Source organism: Chinchilla lanigera, unplaced genomic scaffold, assembly GCF_000276665.1.
Source record: "Chinchilla lanigera isolate Chin_1 unplaced genomic scaffold, ChiLan1.0 scaffold00132, whole genome shotgun sequence".
NCBI classification, from domain to species: Eukaryota; Metazoa; Chordata; class Mammalia; order Rodentia; family Chinchillidae; genus Chinchilla; species Chinchilla lanigera.
This window is the reverse complement of record NW_004955533.1, coordinates 3458046-3480021: the sequence shown is the minus strand read 5'-3', so window position 1 is coordinate 3480021 and position 21976 is coordinate 3458046. Positions and strand designations below refer to the sequence as shown.

The following is a 21976-nucleotide window of genomic DNA, read 5'->3' as shown; positions in this document are numbered from 1 at the left end:
TTAATGCTTTGAAGCTGGCTTTCTTCACCACACAAATGAAAGAGCTCGTTATTTTGCCAAAAGCAAGCCCCACTGCTAAAAGTCAGTCCTTCTAGGTGAAGAAGAACCAGCTTTGGAGGGCTGTGGTGGTACAGATCTCTAATCCCCACACTTGCGAGGCTGAGGCAGGAGGATCTCCAAGAGTCTGAGTGGACAACAATGTGGCTATGCAGTCAGTTCAAGACTGGCCTGGACTCCAGAGGAAGAGCCTGTCAGTGATGCCCAGTTTCTTGTCCTTTTGTAGCCGACAGGGAGGAGGGAGGAGGCTGTTCTGATAATTATGCTACCTGCTGGAAGTGGCTCTACAGAACACCAACAAACTCAAGAAGCTGGCTTCCACCCTGATCTCCATTTGGGCAAAGCTCTCTGTGGGGACACTGAGTCACTCTCGGCACATGGCTTATTCATGAATGCAGACAGGAGAAAAGGTTCTGAACTTGCTTCAGTATCAAACCCAACGGATGTGTTGGGGGCGGATTCATCTGCATCCAAGGAGGTGTCTGCTCTGCAGTCAAGCTCCCACCTCAGGGGTCTCCTCCACGTCGCCGTCACTATAAAAGCACCAACACACCCACAACTCCTGTGACGCCATTCCTCTCGCTCAGGGAAGGGGAGGCTCCGGGCGGCTCTGACCCAAACCAGAACCAAACTCCGCTTCCTGCTGAGGACCCCCACGAACTGGGTGTTCTGCGCCTCCCCAGACTGTCTGCAGAAAGGGGAAGTAAACGCTCACACATTCAGCAGCAAAAGGAGGACAGCTCCAAGAGCTCAAAGGGCTGCAGGGGCCAGGGAGTGGGCACTGGTCTCGGGCTGTGCCCTCTGGACACTGACATAGACGTAGATTTTTCTTTTCTTTTTTTTTTTTTTTCTGGTACCGAGAATCGAGCTCAGGACCTCGTGTTTGCCAAGCAGGTGTGATTCTGCTGAGCTGTATTCCTGGCCCCTAGATGTTCCTTTCTGCTGCCACAAAACAAGTGGAACAGAAACAACACCAGGCCCTGCCCCTCATCGGGGACAAAGCGCTCCCACATCTGCCACGCTCACTCGGATCTTCTGGGTTACCCGAGCCTACGGTGGGCAGCACACAGCAGATGCCACGGGCCAGGCTGAAGGCTCTGGGCTCCCCAGGGTCATGCCCTGGTCAGTCGGCTCACTTCTAGGACACTGAGTCTGCCACGGAGATCAGCCACGGAGATGGCTGATCTGCTCTTAAACAAAGATAACGCAAAGTGACGAAGTGCTAAAGCAGTAGTATTTTATCTTGCTTTCTTCTGTGGAATATGCTCACTTGCACACATACACACATATTCACCTGCACACGCTGATATAAACACCCACACTCACCCATAAGTAGAAGCTCAGTTCAACAGGACAGACCACACTGCCAACTCTTCCTACTGGTAAAGAAATTCCTGCCATGAACACACACACACACACACACACACACACACACACCCCACACACAGATACACAAAGCCTCAAAACCCTTTACAGTTGCTAATGCAACTGAACTACGTTTAGGAAAGATGTAATTTAATTAAATTTCCCTCATCTATAAGAAGAACATAGTTTAAAAAAATAACATTTCATATTTCATGCCACCTTAAATAGAATAAAAACCAGTTGTTGTTTCGGTAGTGTCTTGGTCACTTTTCTCTCATGGCTGAGACAAAATACCTGACACCCAGAATAAAGGAAGGAAAGGTTTATTTAGCTCACAGTCTGTGGAGGTTTCAGTCCATACTTGGCTGGCTCCAAGGCAGGGTGGCACATGGCAGAGGGCAATAGTTCGTGGCAGCAGAAGACAGCAAAGCAGCAAGAGCACAAGGGGTGGAGCAGTGGCAAGTGGCTTCTTTCCCTCCCTTACACTGTATGGAAACTATCAGCCCAAGGGCAAATGTAGCACTCACATCCATAATTCCAACATTGGACCATGAATCAATCTTAAACTGCAGAAGTTGTCCCATGACTGCATTGAGGCTTTGGGGGGACATCCAGACACAAACCATACAGGAAGGAAAGTCATTTTTATTAAAAAAATGACTACTTCCAAACACACACACACACACACACACACACACACCACTTTCTCAAAGTCATTTCCATCTTTCCTGTTATTTAGTATCTTTCAAAAATTCTAAAATGGTTAAATTTTAAAATGAAAATGTATCACAGTATAATTTATGGGTACACTGATTGTACTTCAATATGTAAAAGAGAACCATGAATCTTTCGGTAAAGGTGTGATGCTGACCGATCTAATTAACCTGCGAAGCCCGTCTCTGCTCTGCACACGATGACAGACTCCGAGGCCTGACGCCCCCCACAGAGCACACTGCTACATTTAATTAAAGTCTAACAGCTCACAAAGCCTCACGACAAACTCTGGCAGGAGGACTACCTCGCAAGCTGAGTTCTTCACCTCTAGCTTTTCTACGGCAGGGACAATTTTGGGAGCAAGCGGATGTAGAAGTTTGTTCAAAAACTGTTTTTTACATATTTAAAATTTTAAAGTTACTTTTTCTAAGCTCCCTGAATTCTCTCAAGCAGTTGGGGCAGGCCTGACTCTGCCGTAGAGGCGGCGGCTTTGCAGCAGCCTGCACATCGTGAGGAATTCGGGGGCAGTGTGGACACAATCGGGGGACAGCCAGTCGCTGTCAAGAATCTGTGCGGATTGGGTACTGGGTAAGTCCTCTCACGATAGTGCTGGTAAAACCTTTCCCGCTGAAGACAGTTTCTACGCCTGTTCATCTTTTTGCCTTATTTAGCAAAGACACCAGTACGCATGTGCACACGTGTACAGGTACACATGTGCACATATGTGCACACATGCCTGGGGAGAGTGAGCAACAGCTCTCCCAAGAAGCCCGACAGTGACCGCTCCAGGCCGCGCTGTGGGTGTGGCACGGAGTGAGGACAGCCATCAGCTCACTCCACCCTAGAGACAAATGACCGGAATACTTCTTCCCAGTAAAAGCCAGCACGCAAGTGGTGTCCTGGGCGGCCATCCCCGCGGTGAAGGGGCCTGGGGTCTGGACTCTCTTCAGAAAGCCCTGCCGGCCCTCCTCCGGCCTCTGCTTAACTTCCAGCACCACCTGGCCTCGCAAGGTTGCACCTGCTTCTCCTTCACTCAGCGCTCACCCCGCGCCCTCATCCCCACCCGCGGAGCAAGCACACGCGGCCCTCTGATCTGCCCAAGGTCCAGGGCACGCTGCACAGGTCCTCAGGAAATACGCAGCGAGTGAGTAAAAACGTACAAAAACGAGTTTCTGCAGGAAACTGACTTGGACACAGTCGACAGGGGAAGTGTCAAGTCTGCAGAAATGACCGCGACTCTGACACGCTGCATGAGCGGACGCAGCTCCTGGCCAGGGCCGCCGGCCGTGCGAATGGCGCAGAAGACAGCAGATGTCTGTGGGAAGGGGAGCTGGGTGCTGCAGGGCCCCCTGTGCCACCTCGGCGGGTGGGGACGCTGGGAGGTGCCGGAGGAGTCGCCTGGTCGCCTTTCCTCCCTCTCAGGCGGTGTGAGACGATAACCAGTGTCTCATGGGACCGTTTTTTTGGTATGTTTGCAGTTCATGTAGTTTACAAGCGTCTCGGGGAATGGTCACATGTACGTACCACAACCGGTTTCTTTCTCTTTTAAAATCCCCTCCTTCCCCTCCCCCCCAGTTCCCCATCCCATCTTCTATTCTTGCCGACATCACGGGTCTTAGCTCAGGGACATAATATTTACACTAATCGGGGTCATGAGGTTCCTGAACACGGCACATCTTTACTCCTTCATGTCCCCTTCCCCTCCAGCCCTCGCCCCTGCTCCCTTGGACCCCTCCCTACTGCCAGAGATCCCTCCCCTTGTCCCTCCTATCATCCTTCATCATTCTCTTCTCTGTACTTTGCCTCACTCAGATGAGAGATAACGTATGACATTTAAGCTTCTGTGCTGGGTTTATTTTACTCAACATTACATGTTCCAGGTGCATCCATTTTCCTACAAATGTCTCAATTTTGTCATTTTAAAAAATTTTGTCATTCTTTACAGCCAAGTAGTATTCCACTATATATAGAAAGCACATTTCTTTATCCAGTCGTCTGTTGACGAGTACACAGGCTGCTTCCAGGATTCAGCTATGAACTGGGCCGTGTCAGGAAAGGGTGACAGAGGGCGCGGGAGAGAGAAGGGGAGGAGAGGGCTGGGTGGCAGGCGGCCAGAGCCTGCGCGCACTTTTTTTGCACTGCGCGGCCTTCCACACTTCTCCACACGTGGCCTGGTGAACTTTCTGTACCTCTGAACTCAGGATAACCAGGAGCCCAGACTCGCAGGCCGCACCACGGCCCAGACGCTCTCCTAGCCCCTCACACTAGGGAGCTGGGGCTCACCACCTGGCCTCAGTCCACCTGGCAGCCAGAACACCCACCCGAGCCACCCACAGGCGCTACAGAAGGCGGCCCGCCCAGGCGCTGCCCCAGCACTCTGCAGGTGCATGTGTTGCCCTGCGCAAGATCTGCAGCAGGTTCCCCTTGTGCACACACTCAGTAGATCCTCGGATGCCGCAGAAGCCACGGCTGGGCCCTTCAAGCGGGGAGGGCTCACCTCGCTCGGACCCGGGCAGAGGCTGCCGCCCCACAGCGGCTGTTCCTGTGCTCTTCAGCACCCTCTCCACTTCCCGCTTTCCAACACGCCACTGAGAAATTTTTATTCCCTTATGTCTGGAGAGAAGATCTCACATGTAGCCCAGTCTGCCTCACGAGTGCTGGGGTTACAGGCATGTGCCACCACGCCCCGCTACTGCCTCTTTGTGTCAGGAGCTGGTGACGCGGTGCGCTGGCTACCACGCAGGAGGCTGCGGGTTCAGACCTGAGCGCTGCAAAGGAAAAAGGGAGAGTCTTTCCACCAAACTTTCACTGGCCGAGTCGGGCACGATTTCTGTCTCACAAGCAGTCCCCGAGGACACACCTGGCTCCTGCACCGAAGCCGACCTCATCTCTGACTCCTAAGGAGATGCAAGTCCTTTCTAACTTAGGTTTGCCTAAGGCCCAGCCACTTGCAAGGGTCCATTTGCTGTGCCTCACACTGGTAAGATACTACTTTGTGTCTGACACAAATTGTTGTCTATTCACTGTGTCGGACCACTGAGTGGACACTGTCTGCTCTTTGTCTGGTTAGGACGAGCAAACCCTATTTTATGAAAGGTTCACTTGAGTAAAGAGGATTGAAGTGTTTCTGGCATCACCACGCTGCAGCGAGAAGCCCGGGTTTGAAGTGCTGGGCTTTTAAAGGCCAGAGGTGCACTGCTTTTGTTTTTCCATGAGGTCGTTCATAAATTTCACAATATTAACATCTAAAGAGGAATTCAATACCAGAAACAAGTGTCCTTGGACATTTAGAAAAAGAGAAAGGGGGAAAACAGAAAGTAAAAATATATATAGTGTGGTGGATTGCCAGCTGGTGGTCAGCTTGCAACACCCAGCTGAACTCAATCAGCGTGGTGCTGGGTGGAGAAGGCCCCTGGGGATTGTTACCAACAGCATGAAAAGGAGAACTGGACAGGAAGAAGAGGAGCTGTTGGTTCTTCTGGAGGAGCTTATCACACGGGCTCTCCTGATATGAACTTGGCTGTTCTTATCCTCAAAGCAGCTTGGGACCTTGTCGCTGAGAATGGCTTTGGTTCACCTGCGGGAGCTCTGGTCCTCACTCTGAGCATCACTTCCTGGCTCCGGAGGGGAAGATGGTACACTGCTCAGTCTCCTGGAGAAGCTTGTTGAGTTGGCTTTCTTGACGGGAACTCAGCTGTCCTGATCATCAGAGGAGCTTGGGACCTTGCTGTCACTGAGGATGGCTGTGGTACTTTTCAGGGGAGCTCTGGTTCTTACTTTGAGCATCACTTCCTGGCTCCAGTGCAGATCCCTCAGCCTGCTGCCACAGATCCTTCATCCCAGTGGCACAGACTTTCTAGCTTCCACCACTGACCTTTGGGCCTTCCCAGCGCAGATTGGTGAAAGAGGCCTACATAAGACATCGTTATGGGCTCTAGGCCTCCAGCTGGACTCCTAGGCAGGCACTGTCAGGGGCTCTAGGTCTTCAGCTGGAACTCATGCAGGACACTGCTGTGGGATGCAGGCCCTCAGCTTTATTCTTTGGTCCTTAGTGTGTGGACAGATTTCCTGCACTCTCTTTGTATATGACTCTTGACTATTATAAAATAGCCCCATAAATTATGTGTACTGTATTAAATTGTTTCCCTTGCAAAGCCTGACTAGAACATATACCAAATATATATGGGGAGCGGGAGCTAGAATACACATGCATACTAAAGGATTTTGGTGCTATTAAGGAACTTTTTAATTTAAAAATCTGAATTATTTCCGTTCTTAACTTTGGCCAATCTGACCGAGTTACAACTCGACTCTGTTTACCGGCTCCGGGCTTCAGGGGTCCCCAGAAGAGCGGTGGAGGACACACTGGCCGCAGCCTCTCTTGCATTGTTTTAAAGGTTGTCTTGCACACGAAGTGTTAGATAGGGCACCGCTCAGCTACCAAGTGTTACCATCACTGCTTTGGGAAGTAAGGATCTGAGCTACGACTGGGTTCACAAAGAGAAGCAGCAGACACGAAACAAGGAAGTTATTCACGTGCACCGACCAAGGAGAGAGTGAGTGGCTTTCCCCGGCCACCACCCCTAACCAGGAAGCCCTCTGCCACCTCTTAGGTTTTACCCTTCCCTCACTGTCTGCAGTCTCACCGGTGAGATGCCCGGATGCTTTCAGTTAGGGCGAAATCATCCTCTCCACATGGGCAGTGCCTCTAGGAAGAGGCTGCTGGAGGTTGTGTGGCTCCTGCCTTCCCTCCCTTCTTGTGTGATCATGGGATGAAGAGGGGACCCGTTCCCTCACAAGGAACCTACGGATGTGTCCCCAGGAGGGCAGATGGGGACTCCAGCTCTAGGAGACAGGCACGCCTGGCGGACCAGCCTGGAACGTGGACAGCTTCTGCCCACACACTAAGGACCAAAATCCTTTAGTATGCATGTACATTCTAGCGCTGCTGGCCAGGACAACTTCCTCCTGGGACTTACTCAAGACGGAGGTGAGCGTGTGGGAGTGCCAGGGGATGGGTCCCCATTTATTACCAAACCTGGAGGGAGTGCAGTCACACAGAAGTTGGAAACAGCCTGGCCTGGTCTGTCCCTAAGGAAGACATTTGGAAGGCAGCTCCCTGATCAGGGCTGAGGTGCTCCACTTAAACACAATTCTTTGAGAAGCACAGCTCACGATGTTTGTTGCTCACGCTGGCTCAAACTTTCAGTCTCTCTGCCTCAGTCTACTGAGTAGCTGGGATTATGAGACCGTGGCACCATGCCCGGCTAATTTTAAATTTTTATGTCTGCTTTTCCGTATTCCAAAAAAAGTTGCAGCAGCTCCCTAAAAATATTCTTGGTACAAAAGAAGGGTTTTTAGAAAGATGAAGGAATCTGTGGTGGAAATAAGCTCACGTACACACTCGGCCGGGGCTGAAGGTCCCTCGGAAACCACCACCAGCCACGGGGAGGGGGTCGCCTCCAGGTGCGGAGCTGCACTGGCCTTCTGAAGGGTGTGGGGCACCTTTGCTGTGGTAGTGACCGAGGATGCACTGCACGATATTTCCTGGGTGATAGAAATGTTGACCCCAAACTATGCTGTCCCACCAGTCCCCCGGCCCAAAACGTCAACGATGACCCTGAGATCCACACACTGTGTGCTGCAGCCAACTGCCCCAGGCAAGCCCAGCCTGGCTCCCCGACCCGAGGCCGGGGAGAGCTCTCCCCCACGGAGGAGCTCAGGAAAGGGGCCCTGGCAGCAAGGAAGGAAATCCCAGAGGACAGTCTCCCTCCTGGTACAAGAACAAGTTTCCTTGGACCATTACCTAAAGCACCCTTCACCATCCTCCAGGGCACAGACCGAGCGCAGACTGGCACTGCGGGCTGGGGGCTGGGGGGCTGCGCAGGGTGGCTGGGTGCACGTTATCACCACCCCCTCCACACACAGGCTCAGGAAGACACACCCTGGTTTCTGTACGCTCTTGTGATGTAATTTCACCCGGTCTCAGGACTGTGCGTGCTCTGCACAGACTGGGGGTGAGGGGCAGCCCTTTTTCACTAGGGTGCAAGCAGAGGGCTGGGAGCCTGGAACCCTGCGTTTCCTGGTCACAGGCCTGCCAGTGAGTGTGGTGGTCAGGACTACTCTCCTCTGCGCTCCTCACCCACCCTGCTGCATGTGGCCAGTGCTCGTCAGGGGCGGAGTGCGGCCACGGAACAGCTGCTGTGGGCCCAGAAAATCCCTGGGGGAGAGAATGTCCCCTCGATACAGGCTGGGACCAGGCCGTTACTTCTAGGCTGCCATCAGGCAAACTCGCACCATCGCTTGGTAAATGTCGGCTATCGTATACGTTCCGTGTCGCAGGAACTCTAAGTAGTCTCCTGAATCAGAAAGTGGCGCTCCGAGCCACACGCACAGGCTCCTCATGGGTTCCGACGAGACAGGCTCCTCTCTAACCTCCGCCCTGAATATGGGAAAGTGACCCAGCTGGATGGGACGGGCGATGCCTTGGACACGGGGGCCACTTACAAGCTCCGAGAACCCGCGGACCACCTGGCGCCGCTTCAGGTTGGTCTCCCCGTCCAGGTTGGCGGTCTCGATGTGGCAGAGCCCGTCGGGGTCGCTGGAGGACAGCAGCAGGATGTCCGCAGGGATGATCTCGTTGCAGCGGAGGTGCACGAAGTCCCCCACGTGGATTTCCTTCCAGAACCGGTGCACGTACTTCTTCTCTTCCCTGGAAGAGAGAATATGCTGTTTAACTTCCTGAGTTGGGCTTACTCTGCACAGCGTGGTGGCCTCAACTCCACTTGGCTGTGAGTGACAGGACTTCAGGTGTGCTCCTCCTTGTGTAAGGGAGGGGCAGGAAATCACCCAAGACCAGCGCAGGAAGGCGTCTCACCAGTGGCACCTGCATGCTGTCCTCGGAGGATCACTGAGCCACCCTGCTTGCCAGTCGCAGCCTTCTCCCTGGTGCTGCCTTCCCACCCTCCTCGCCCAGTTCCCAGGCAGAGTGCCCAGGCTGTGAGTTCGGGTCCTGGCCTGGACACTGTTTGGCCACGTGCACCTGAGCCCCAGCTGCGGACGTGAGGAAGCAGCCGCCAGACTTCCCTTCCTCTCCGCTCCAGTGTGGGCTGCGGGAAATCCTGGCAAATGTGAAGAACCCTGGGCCACCAGACGCCCAGACACTGACGTGCAAAGTGTCCCCTGCCACTGTCTTTCACACACACTCACTGGAAGTAAATGTAAGGCAAGACGCAGCCACCAGGCAGCACCGCGGGGCCTGCGGCCTCCAACCCCACGCAAGCAAAGCGGGTGCACCGAGGCCAGCGGGCCACACACTCAGTGCCAAGGTCGGCTGGCTCCAGATAAAGCACAGAAGCGGCACCCTGTTGCCTGACCTTCCTGCTTGCCCACCGCCAGTCTAACTGCTTCCGAGAATAGAGACAGGTAGCCTTGGTGCTGGGCAGATTAAAGCATTTCAATGTGTGCAGTCTCTTTCCAAAGGTCAAACCTTGACTTTCCACCACCGAAAGCACGCGCTCTTTAGACCTCCTCCCTCACTGCGCCCACGTCCCGGGCTCCCTCGGAAAGCACAAAGCAGCCTGGGAGGGGCTGTGCTTTCAGAGGAACGCCGACTAAGGCTGAGTCACTGCTGCACCCCAGGAAGACACAGCGTTCGCCCCGAAGGGACGGGGCAGGCTTTGTTCCACGGAGCCTGAGACAGGCGTCCTGAGACTCACAGGTGACGGGAGACAGGAAAGACACTGCTCGTTTGTGTTAACTTGATTTCATGTGCGAACCTCCTCGGAAAAGCCAGCTTCGTCCGCTTTGTGACCATCAAGGCTCCACTGCCCGCTCCGCTGGCGCCCGTGTTCAGAGTAATAACCCGGGGGGAAGCGTTTGAGTCCCCTGCAGCCTCCGCAGGGCTAAGCACCTGGGGAAAGGCTTGCGGTTGTTTGTTTTTTGGTACTGGGGTGCAAATTCAGCGACGCTCTGTCACTAAGCTGTACCCCTAGCCTTTTTCATTCTGAGACAGCTTCCCACGGAGTTGCCCAGGCTGGCCTAGAACTTGCAGTTCTCCTGCCTCACCTCCTGAGCAGCAGGGATTCAAAGCATGCTGCACGGCTGGCCTGAACTGCACAGCAAGACCCTGTCTCAGAAAAAACAAACAAAGGCATTCAAGCCAGAGCCTTGCGCATGCCAGACAAGTGTTCTACTGCTGAGCTACATCACAAGCTCCTATTATATATAAATATACATATAGCCCAATTTTATTATATGTAAATATATTTCCAGTAATGGAATTGAACCCAGGATTGTTGCGCTGAGCTACATCCCCAGCATTTTTACTCTAACTCACTAAGTTTCCTAGGCTGAACTTGAACTTGCAATCCTTCTGCCTCAGCCTCCCAGAATGCTGGGATTAGGTCACGTCCCCAGCCGGGCTTACAATACTCTGCACCGTTCTGTTGGAGTGTGCTCCTGCCAGCCCAGCCGCCATGCTCCTGCGGCAGCACTCACACGTCCCAGGTTGGCTGCCTCGCAGCGCCCTGAGCGACTGGCGTGACCATCGAGTTCGCGTGAGCACGAGGCCACTGCGATGTCTCCATGACGACGGGTCCCGCTTCTCCGGACAGGTCTGCAGTGCTGAGCAGCACTGGACCACCTAACTCGCTCTCCTGACGCGGCCGGAAGAGCTCACAGGCTGTGGGGACGAAGGGCAGGTGGGTAGACGTGGGTGGCACAGAGGCACACACCACACGATTTATCCACACGCTTGTGTCGTTACACACACACACACACATCTGTGAACAGGGAAAGCACGGCACAGGGGACAGAATCTGCCTGGCACAACTTGGTGGCCTCTTACCAACGCCCTGGAGGCTCGGCCGGCTGGACTGACTTGGGACTCCTCCTCCTCCTCCCGGTCCCTGGGGCTGGTACTCCCACGCACAGGATGCATGACCACCCTTGCCCACTGCAAAGGCCCAGGGGTGCAGAGGACACTAGGGCCTCTCGCCAATGTGACGCCCTGGCTGTAACCCTCCCCGGGCAAAGCTACACGGCTCCAGGGACCAGGGCCGTCCTGTGGCAGACGGGTCACACGCTCTGCAGTGGGAAAGCTGGGCTGGGGATGGAGCTCAGAGCTAGAGGGCTGCCTCCCATGCGAGAGCTCTTGGGTTTGATCCCTAACAATTGAAAAGCTAAAACTAACATGAATAAATGCGTAAGGATCAAAACAGCTGTAGCCCTCAGCACAATCGATGAGTTTACGCAGTGTTAGAAAGTGACCCTCTTAGGCTGGGCGTGGCGGCGCACGCCTGTGATCCCAGCACTCGGGAGGCTGAGGCAGGAGGATCGTTGTGAGCTCAAGGCCAGCCTGAACTGCATAACCAGACCCTGTCTCAAAAAGACAATAAATAAATAAATAAATAGAAAGTGACCCTCTCTAGTTTGCCTGCGGGGCATTCCTCCAAGGACAGACCTGCCTCACGTGGCAGCAGGGTCTGGGAGGGCCCCAGGCCCCTGCTCAGGGTGAACAGGCCTGTGCAAGGCTCCCTGGGACTGACAGGAAGTTGCACCCCATCTTGAGCAACTGGTGACTAGAGCTGCCCCGCAGGGAGACCATCCAGGTGTGCCTGACCGGGCCTCCTGAGCCCTGCTGACCTGGGCCTGATGTCAGTGACAGGTAAGTGTAGGAGGGCAAGGAGTGGGCACATAACCAGGGCCTGATGGTGCAGCCCCCAGCCAGCGACCAGCGAGGACGTGGAACCTCTGTCACGGTCTTACACCCTCTTCCACTTGCTGATGAGCAGAGACTAAGCATCCCGTCAGTGAGAAGGCTCTGGAGGCCAGGGGTGGGGGGTCCAGGTCACGGGTCCGCGCCTCTACACAGACGGGAGGCAGCACAGCGCACCGCATGATGGGGGAGGCCGAGAACCACAGCCAAGCTGTGAACCCAGACCCACGCTGGATAAAATCCACCAGGTCAACCCCCGGAGCCTCCCCAGGACTGCTGCCTGGAGCGCACCTCGACCTCTGCGGGGAACCCTAGGCGGAGGACCCAGCAAGTCTGACTGAGCCACGGACACCAAGGTCGCACGTTTGCGTTTTGCTTAGCTGCTCAATGCATGCAATTTGTTGGACAGCCTCAGACGACGCGCCGTACCATCTCCCATCCCAAGGCGGCAGCCAGGGGCTGTCGGCCCAGCAGCTCCGTCTTCCACACGGGGCAGCAGAGCAGAGAGGGCTTCACAACAGCCACACGCGAGCACAAGACTACTCCCCGGGACACGTGCCGAGCGAGAATGCTTCACAGCACAAGCGACATCCGTCCTGGGTGTGAACGGTGTGCGAGCACGGGGGTGAGGTGTATCGTGGGGGACAGGCTGTTTGGGGACGTCCCGATGGGGTGCATAGGTTCTCCACGGGAACGGAAAGCACCTTTCCCTCTCGGGGGCCCCACCACAACGATGGCCACAGTTCAGGCAGGAGTGCAAAAGGCTGCCGGTCTCCTGAGGCCGCCTCCTCCCCGGGGAAACGGAGGGGAAGAGGAGGGAAGAGAGGGCCTGGGCTCTGGAGGAGCGGGTGGAAGGCCACCGGTAAAGCCGTCCTTTTCCGGAAGTGTGATGTCAGCTGCCCTCAGACCGGAGGCGGAGAGCCAGCCAGCCACTGGCCAGCAGTGTCACCACGACGGCCACCTGGCCTCCTTTCTGAGGCTGACTCAGAGCTAACGGAGGGCGCTGGGGAGGTGAGTCCTCAGGGCGGCGCTCAGCATCCAAGGCTTCTGCGACCCGGCTGCCCCTCTGGGGGCGTCCTAGGCACACGGAGCCCCGAAGGTCCACTGAGCCTCACTCTCCCAACAGAGCATGCCAGGTGAAGGAGTAGGGAGGTGTCAGAGTCAGGGTGACCCGCGACAGTTTGTTTCATGACAATGAATAACAAGAAAACCAACCAAGATCTCTTAACCCATCATCTCTGGTCACTGCTTTAAACTGGGTTAAAGGATGTACTTATAAGGAAGGAGCTGTTTTTAAGGTTATTAAATAATTTCATAAAAGGAGGTAGCTTTACTTAAGGAGGCTGACAGGAACATGGAGGGGGGTAGGAGACTGCTACACCCTCTTTCCCTGAAAGTAAGACCTAGCTGGAAAACAAGCAGCCTTGGAAACCGGAGATCAAGAACACCAGCCCCACTCGGCCATCCCTGCCCTCCCTGCCCTCCCTGCCCTCCCTGTTCTCTTGATCAGCGACTGCTCTGTAAGGAAGGTGAGGCGAGGATGGCTGACTGCGCTGGTGGTTTTGATCTCTAGTTTCCAAGGCTGACTATTATCCAGCTAGGTCTTATTTTGGGGAGACACACTATGTATTTGTGGGTCTTTACTGGTACAGGGTTTAAGAGCTACTAGGTAGAAACAAATGGTTAACATTTTATTTCTTGAAACACAGTGATCCTCATGAGTCTCTGGGGCTCCAGAGATTTTACAGAGGCTGAGGGGTCTCTATGATGTATTTACAACTCTTTTCAAAGTAGAAAAATATGAAAGGAAAAGAAAGAGCTTGCCCAAGAAATGGAGAATTGCGCTTTCACGTTTAAGGCACTGTTTTCAAGTACATCCACACAGAGTGACGTTATTTGGTGAGTTTTCTTTAAGAGTAAAGGAAGAGAGGTTTTTGTTTTTTATAAAAGTGATGACAGATTCCAACATTACTCACAGCCAGTTAATCCCTGGTGACCACTGCCACTTCGTGCACAAGAACAGTCCCAACAAACCAGCTGTGGTGGCTTGTGACTGCAGTCCCAGCACTTTGGGAGGCTGAGGCAGGAGGATTGAAAGCTGGAGCCCAACCTGGGCAACTCAGCAAGACTGTTTCAGAATTAAAAAGGGCTGGAAATGTAGCTGACTGAACAGGCAGTGAGCTAATCCCCAGTAACACACACACACACACACACACACAGAGACTTGAATCGACTGTCTTCGACCTCCACACTGGTCTATACATCCAGGAGAGAGGCTGCTTCACTGGTGAGTGCTTCTGGGTTGGACAGGAAGATGTGGGGGAAGCAGGTCCACTTACCGCAAGTCACTCCTCCTCTGTCATGTGACGTGATTGTCGAGCCTGGTGACACTGTAGTCAGAGCCGAGCCTTGGAACAGCTGGACGGCAGCTGCCACACGATGGGATGCCCAGGACACGGGCGCATGCCACCCACCCACTGCCAGAGCACTGCCCAGGGAGACCCGCGCCTCCTCCTGGGTGACTTCGGAGAGGAGGGGAAAACCGAGCTGTCTGTAACAGCCCTGCACGCTGGCTGACTCTTACCCTGCATTAGTCAACAACTTCCCACGGCCCGACCTGCGGGACAAGGCCCCGGGCTCCGAAAGGGCGGCCCCAGTGGCACCTCGTACGTTTTCACAGCATGAGACCCCGACGCCCCACCGCCAGGCTGCACCTCGCCGCGTCACGCGCTTGGCGGCAGTGCTGGAGGGGTGGGGTGTGGGCGACCGCGGACACTCACCCGACTGGATTTTGGCCCTTTAGACTTCAACCTCCCTGGCAAAAGCAGGCGCAGAGAGAAACATCTTGGGTTTAGGACCGGTGGGAAAGGGAGTGAGGAAGGGGAAGAGGAGGACTTTCAGGTCTGAGCATGAAACCATTTTAGGGCGATCAACAGTCTCGAGAGAAGAGGGTCCGATAGATGAGGCACGCAGGGAAGTGGGGAGAGGTCTGAGTTAGACTCTGAAAGAGGTGAAGAGTCTTTGCCTAACCCGAAGCCACCCCACCCCACCCAGAGAGCCTGCTGGCAGCAGTCCGACTTGGGGAGAGGCTGGAAGGCTGGCACCCAAATCACAGGTAAGAAGGGGTCATGTCAAAAGCTGTAGCCCCAGCACTCCGGGAGGCTGAGGCAGGAGGGTCCTAAATTGGAGCTCAGCCGGGGCAACTCAGTGACTTAGTGAGAGACTCTATCTCAAAACCAACCGACCAATCAATCAGCAAACAAACCAGCAAAAAACAGGTCTGGGGAAGGGCTCAGGCAAAGGCCCTGACTAGGACCATAAAATAAAATACAAAATAAAACAAAACAAAACAAAACAACAGAACGCTGTTCGCCACTGGTTCCCAGTCGTGATGGGCCTCTGAGACAGGCAGGAGAGGAAGGTGGGCAGCGAGGTCCCACTGTGGCATCTGTGCCTGAGTCAACAGACAAGGTCTGACAGGACGCTGGCGGGGGAGGCAGCCGGGACCCCGCCCAGCGCGGTCAGGGTGTGGGCACCGCCAGCCTCGGCTGGAGCTCGTCCACTCGGAGCAGCTCCTGCAGCCCCACACACCGCTCCACACACAGACGGCGAAGCCGGCCCGGGGAGACGGGCTGCTCAGACTCACACCATCTGCGAGCCGGGGCGGTGACACCAGCAAGCTTTGCACAGCTGAGCCCTCGGAGACCCCGCAAGACGCCTAGCAAAAGACACCAGCCGCTGCCTCCTGGGGGTGAGCAGCCAGAGACCCACGCGGTCTGAGAACACCGGCGTGCTGGAGTGCGAGGGCAGGGCTGCCAGTGCTTGAGGCAGAACAAGCTTGAGGAATAACAAACTCAGTCCATTTGCCAAACCCCTGCCTGTCTGTAAACAAACGGAGAGCTCTGCCCAAGGTCAAAAGACCCCAGGCCGCGGCTTTTGTGATGAGCTGGGAAGCGAGCCCTGAGTGGGGCTTCGCAGCTGGGATCAGCTCATGTTCCAGGACGCCCCCTCTGGCCCGGGTCGGGGAGCTTCTGCACTGAAAGGGCGGCTGCTGCTGCTCCTGGGGGCTCCGGGCTGCCTTGGTACCTGAGCTCAGGGAGGGCCGGCTGAACACTCGGGAAGCAGCAACTGGTGGCCACGGGGCCCGAGTCTGACACAGCAGCCGGGCCGTCCTACCAGCTGCTCCCACACAAAGCCACCATGCCCTTCCTCACGAAACCCTTCCCGCAGGAAATGTTTAGAAGCAGCACCAAGCCCCCGGCCTGGGATGATCCAGAGTTAACGATGAAGCCTCACACCTGGCCAGTGCCTTCTCTGGGGTCACGAAGCCCGGCACAGGCACATCGCACCCGAGCCGAGGACGCATCTGGGTAGAGAGGGCCGAGCGCGTCGGGTTCCTGATCTGCCAGGTGTGGGTCTGAGCTCCCTCCGCGTCTCCACAGCGGAACTGCTCCGCTTCCTGTCCGTCCCTGTGACCCTCTGCCCCGGCTCTGACTGCGAACGCTCCGGGCCACCAGCAGGTGCGACACCAACCGCCCGGCCGAGCGCAGCCACCGGCGCAAGCATCTTTTCTGGGCTTTTTGCGCAGTTTTTTTTTTTTTTCCCCAACTACCACTTTTCAAGCCGCTGGTTTTTTGTGTATTCTTTGCTTTGTTTGCAGCACAGGGCTCAAACCTCAGGTCCCAGCCGACGAGGCAAGTGTTCCACCTCCAGACTACATCCCCAGCCCCAAGTGTTTGAATCTGATTAACGAAATCATACATGCTACGAGTAAGCAGCGAGTTACCTCTTACATTGGATTTGTGGTTTGAAATTAACACAAGAGCCAGGCTTCTGGCCTTCTAGTTTAGAAAGACAGAACAATCATTCTGCGGATTTCAATGAAATGGAGGGTTCAGATAAGTGCAATCATATAAAATATGATTTCACAACTAGCATCAATCTATATTATATTATGTCACCGACACAGAGCAATTCCTCCCTGCAAAGACAAAGGTCTTTTCCAAACACCAAACTGCCTCTGGCCTCCTTATCAGTTTATACATTTTCTGTTGCTAAAACATCCTAGAACTCCAATTAGGCTTATTCCAACTACAGCCATGTTACATTTTCTAATCCAACAGAAATAAAGGTGGCTGGAAATATCTGGATGCTTCCTGCCTTACAGACAAAATAGTCAAATGCATCACAGTTTCCCTGACCACTCCAAGGTCAGGCAGGTCCACATGGGAAGTATCCAGAAAGATCCAGAGAAGACAGCGCTCAGGAAAAGGAAAGTCGTGTGCGCTAACGTGTCACGAAGTGGCCTGTGTGCGGCCAGAGTGGAGGGGCCCTTGGCCCAGGATGGGGGTGCTTCAGAACATTTCCCTAAACCAATAGGACAGACCAGAAACCAGGGTGCAGTGGGGCTCAGAGGTGTGAAGTGAGAGATCCCAGAACTGACCCAATGCAGTGGTGGGGGTGGGGGCCGCTCTCTTACCTAGAAAGAATGGCCGTCCCTGCAATCGTGACAAAGGCTGGCGAGGCTGAGGGGAAGAAGGAGCCCTTCTGCACCGTTGGTGGGGGTGTGAACCAGTACAACCACTGTGGAAATCAGTGTAGAGATTTCTCAATAAACGAACACGAGAAAATCCATTTCTGGACCTCACTACTCCCCTCTTGGACATCTTCCCCAGGGAGTTAAAGACATTATACTGCAGCGATACATCGCGTCTATGCATCCAGCAGCACGGATCACCACAGTTAAATCTTGGGGCAGCCTCTGTGCTCATCAACAGACACGCAGATAAAGAATGTGTATTTATACACAGCAGAGGACTCCTCTGCCACAAATAAGGATAAACTTGAGTCTTTTGTAGGAAGTTGAGTACACCACGAAGCCATAATGTTCAATGAAATACATCAGACACACAGTTTAAATACTGTGGCTTCTCTCATATCAGAAACCCAAATTATAAACAGAGAGCAAAGTAAAAGTGATATAATAGGAAGTAGGGAGACAGATCTTCCTCAGATGGGAAGAGGACCAAGAGACGGAGGGAGGGGAGGGAGGGGAGGAAGGGAACGGGCAAAGGAAGAAGGATGTGCTGTGTGCATGTGGCACCAACCACGGCTGCCTGAGCACATGTGGGGAGCGGGCATCAGTGTGACTGCCACGCAGGGCCCCCCGGGAAGGCAGCCCAGGACGCCCCTGTCCTGCTAGCCCTGTTTTCTTTATCTTCTGAGAGACACATAACATTTGCCCATATTTATAAGGTAGAACGGGATGTTTTGACTGTATATACACTGGAAAATGGCCAGAGCAAGACAATCTGCATCCCTTTTGCCTTGAAATGATCATCTCTACACAGTGACGACGCCAAAGACCCCTTTCCCAGTATTTTGGCATCTCCAATGCATCCCTGTTACCCACAGCCTGTGTGTGTGTGTGTGTGGGGGGGTGCTTCCATGCTGTCTGCGGCTAAAACAGCACGACACACACTTTCCTAAGCTCTCCCCAGGGACTTGTGATTGGAGGTCTGTAAACATGGGCAAAACTAGCTTGAGCGTCTTCTCCTTCTGAGTTCTGTTTAAGAGCATTGAGTGCCGCTGGACTCGAACCTGGCTCTGGGTTTCAGCACCGTGCTGTTACCATTAATTAGCAGCGCTGGCACTGAGTGCCCCAGCGCGCACAGGATGGGCACCAGCACTACGTTTTTGTCTGGAAACACTTCCTCGGGTACCACGGTACCCTCACTGTATCCCTGTGCAGTAACGTTCCCTGGGGAAGCCTGGATGCGTAGCTCACTTCTGCACTCCTGGGTGCAGCGTCTGTCTGTCGCCCCCAGCAGCACTGCTGCAGCTCGGATGATGGCCCCGGGCGCCCACACAGCCGTGCCCCGGTGTGGGGAGGTCCCCATGGATGCCGGCTGGGGAGACCATCAAGTACGAAATCTGTGCCTACGCACCGTCAGAGAGTAGGTGCCATACCCCGCTTCGCACATGGCTCCTTCCCACGGCCCTGGAGGACCTGCCCCAGGCTGATGGCTCGGTCCACAGCGGACCGTCCAGGTCAGGCACTCAGGGAGTCTTCTGGGAGAGGCCAGTGGGCCTAGGGACAGTGCGACGTCACCAGGCACAAGGAGGCAGCGGCAGTAATCCGAGCTCTCACAGGAGAAGTATCAGCTTTTCTGCAGCTCTGGAAGCTTCTTTTTATTTTTTGTACAAGCAACCAGTAATAATTGTATGTTATTATTAATGTATGGAGTACATTGTCATGCTTTGACATGACATGCTTTGACATATATATTTCTCACACACACTCCCATTGCAGAAGGACTAAGACTTAAAATCTCTCAGCAATCTCAGAATATATTCCACATCGTCGTTAACTGAGGCCATCACTCTGTGTTGCAGGTTACTGACACCTACCCCCTGGGTCCCCTGGAACCCTACCTCTCTGCGTGGACATCTCATAATCATGACTCCCTCCCACACCCGCTCCCGGCCATACCATTCTGCTCTGCTCCTATGGGTCACTTTTTACAGTCTGCATACATGTTGAGAACCCTCTACCAAAAAATGCCAAACTGAAATGTTCCAAGATCAGAAACTTCCTGAGCATCTACACGATGCTACAAGTGGAAAAACTCCACACCAGATCTAGTCAAAGCACAGGTGCACTCACATTATCATATAACATTACCTTTTGGAAATATGTATAAGGTGTAAGTGAAACGCAAATGAACTCTGTGTCTAGGCTTGGAAAGTGGCACCAACATACCTAACTATGCATGTGCAGACATTCTAAAACCTGAAAAAATCCAAAATACTTCTGGTCCCAAGAATCATGATATTCAGTTAATGAATACTTCAATGTGTGTAAACGAGATACTTCACTTTACATAATGTCCTCTCGGTTCATTCATATCGCAACTTTTTTGGGGGGGGGGCGTTGGGGATTGAATGCAGGGCCTTTGCACTGAGCTGTATCACCGTCCCTTTTCATTTTTTATTTTTAGGCGGGGTCTTGCTAAGTTGCCAAGGCTTAGTTCTAATTTACAATTTTCCTTCCTCAGCTTCCCAGAGTTCTGGGATTACAGGCATGCGCCACCACACAGAGCTTATTATAATACATTTTAATATGTTAGAGATGTTACTTTTTCTGAAAATAATTCACAAACACGGGTCTTTGTGGACAAGGGCTTCTCCATGGCGGGAGGAGAGGCCTGGCCCAGGGAGGAAGGATCCCGGGGCCAGGGCTGCCATGGCTCATGGCCACTCCTGTACCTCTCGGAGGTCCATGGTTCCTGCCTGAACATGGGTCTCTCTGACCTCTGCCTTGCTTTCTGTTTTGTGCTAGGCTTTTGCTCTTAAATCTTTAGGACTCTTATGTAGAGTCCAGACACGCTGTAGGCCTTGGGCCCAGCACTGGAGCACCAGAGGGTGGGGGGTGGGGCCACGGCCCCTGACCACTGCGGCAGGTGCATGCGGACAAGCCATTGCTGTGCCGGGTGGGGGACAGAGACCCGCAGGACAGGGTGAGCCTCTCTTCACCCCTCCGCACAGCTGAGCCAGCAGAGGTCAGCCCGAACCTGGCTCCCATCTAAGTCCCACCTACCAGGGATGGCTGTGGAGATGACAGTGAAAGTGTGTCACCCGGAGAGATCAGTGTCACAAGATGCCGACCAGGAAGAGAACTCAATGCAAGACTCCGGCTCTGACACACCCAAACTTTTCACAAACGAAGTCCTGCCGCTGTGTCAGGCCACACACTTGGACATGGCCTCTCCGCCTGGCAGAGGGAGGCACCTGACTGCTGCCCACTGCCTCCCGTCCCTGGCAGTTCACAAGCGCTGGCAAGCTTGTCTATTCCACCATAATGCACACTCTTGGCCATGACTGTCCACCCTCATGGAAAGCCAGATCCCAAAGCCAACAAAATCAGAACTCCAAATGCAGGTGTGGTGGCTCATGACTGCAATCCCAGCACTCAGGAGGCTGAAGCAGGAGGATCACCATGAGTTCAAGTCCTGCCAGGGCTACATGATGAGACTCTGTCTCAAAAACCCCCAAAGCCTCTTGTTATAAATCGATGCTCCGGAGGTGCTTGTGGTGCGGTATTCTTGCTGCCTGGACAGCAATTCCAAATGAGGCGTCACACAGCCCCAGGCTGCACCCCTGGCTCTCCAGGAGGGCAGCACTGCCCACCCCACCTGCCTGCCACACCTGGCCAGGACCCCACAGGACACCTGTGCTGGTCATCTGACAGAGGAAAGGGTGACAGGTTTCATGTGAAGGCACAGGATCCCCAAGGTGCACTAGAGAGGTCAGGTGGCAGACGGCACCCTGTCTCCGGGTGTGTACAGACAGCCGAGGGCAGCGCAAAACAAAGCGAAGACTCAGCTCAGCCAGAGAGAGCGCAGAACGCGCCCTGGCCAGCCGCGAGGCGCCCGGCTGCAGTGGGCGAGCCAGCTGAGGTCTGCACGGACGGAGCACCCTGCGCAACACTGACACCCAGCCCAGAGCCGGCGCTGCGGCCTGGGCCATGGCTCCTCCAGTCATCCCTCTCTGCTGTCGCCCTCATCCCAGCACGCCCAAGAAGAGGATCCCTGGGATCCGCTCTGCTTCCCCTAAAGAGAAAACCCAGCTGGGGCAACACCATCCAGAGAAGAGAGGAGCACGCTTAAATGTCTCCGCACACAGGGGGCTGAGCAGCAGTCAGGCCGCCCGCAACTCTTAGATGAGCCCGCGCGCTGAACAGAAAACAGTAGGAAAAACAACACAGCAAGCAAAAAGTTACATTAAACTGTGAGTGTGAGGCACGAAGAAATAAAACCCGGCCATGCCCAAGTGCACGCGCCGGGGACCCCGCTGCGTAGGAGTCCAACCCAAACGTGTCCACCTGTGATGAACTGTAAGTGGACCTATTTATAAACCAGCTAAAAGCTACGGAGTGCACTAGCTCGTCTCTCTCTCTCTCTCTCTCTCTCTCTCTCTCTCTCTCTCTCTCTCTCTCTCTCTCTCTCTCTCTCTCTCTGTCTCCCCTCATGCCCAAGTGCACGCGCCGGGGACCCCGCTGCGTAGGAGTCCAACCCAAACGTGTCCACCTGTGATGAACTGTAAGTGGACCTATTTATAAAC

The 21976-nt window shown here is 54.3% G+C and overlaps 1 protein-coding gene across 1 annotated transcript in view; it reads right to left on the bottom strand.

Annotated features, from left to right (window-relative positions):
* Positions 1-21976, bottom strand: part of Atp10a (ATPase, class V, type 10A) — a gene marked incomplete at its 5' end in the record, with an annotated part of 120228 nt that overhangs the window by 53813 nt on the left and 44439 nt on the right. The window contains 1 exon segment of the mRNA XM_005410422.2: positions 8644-8848. Coding sequence (XP_005410479.2) covers positions 8644-8848 — 205 coding nt within the window.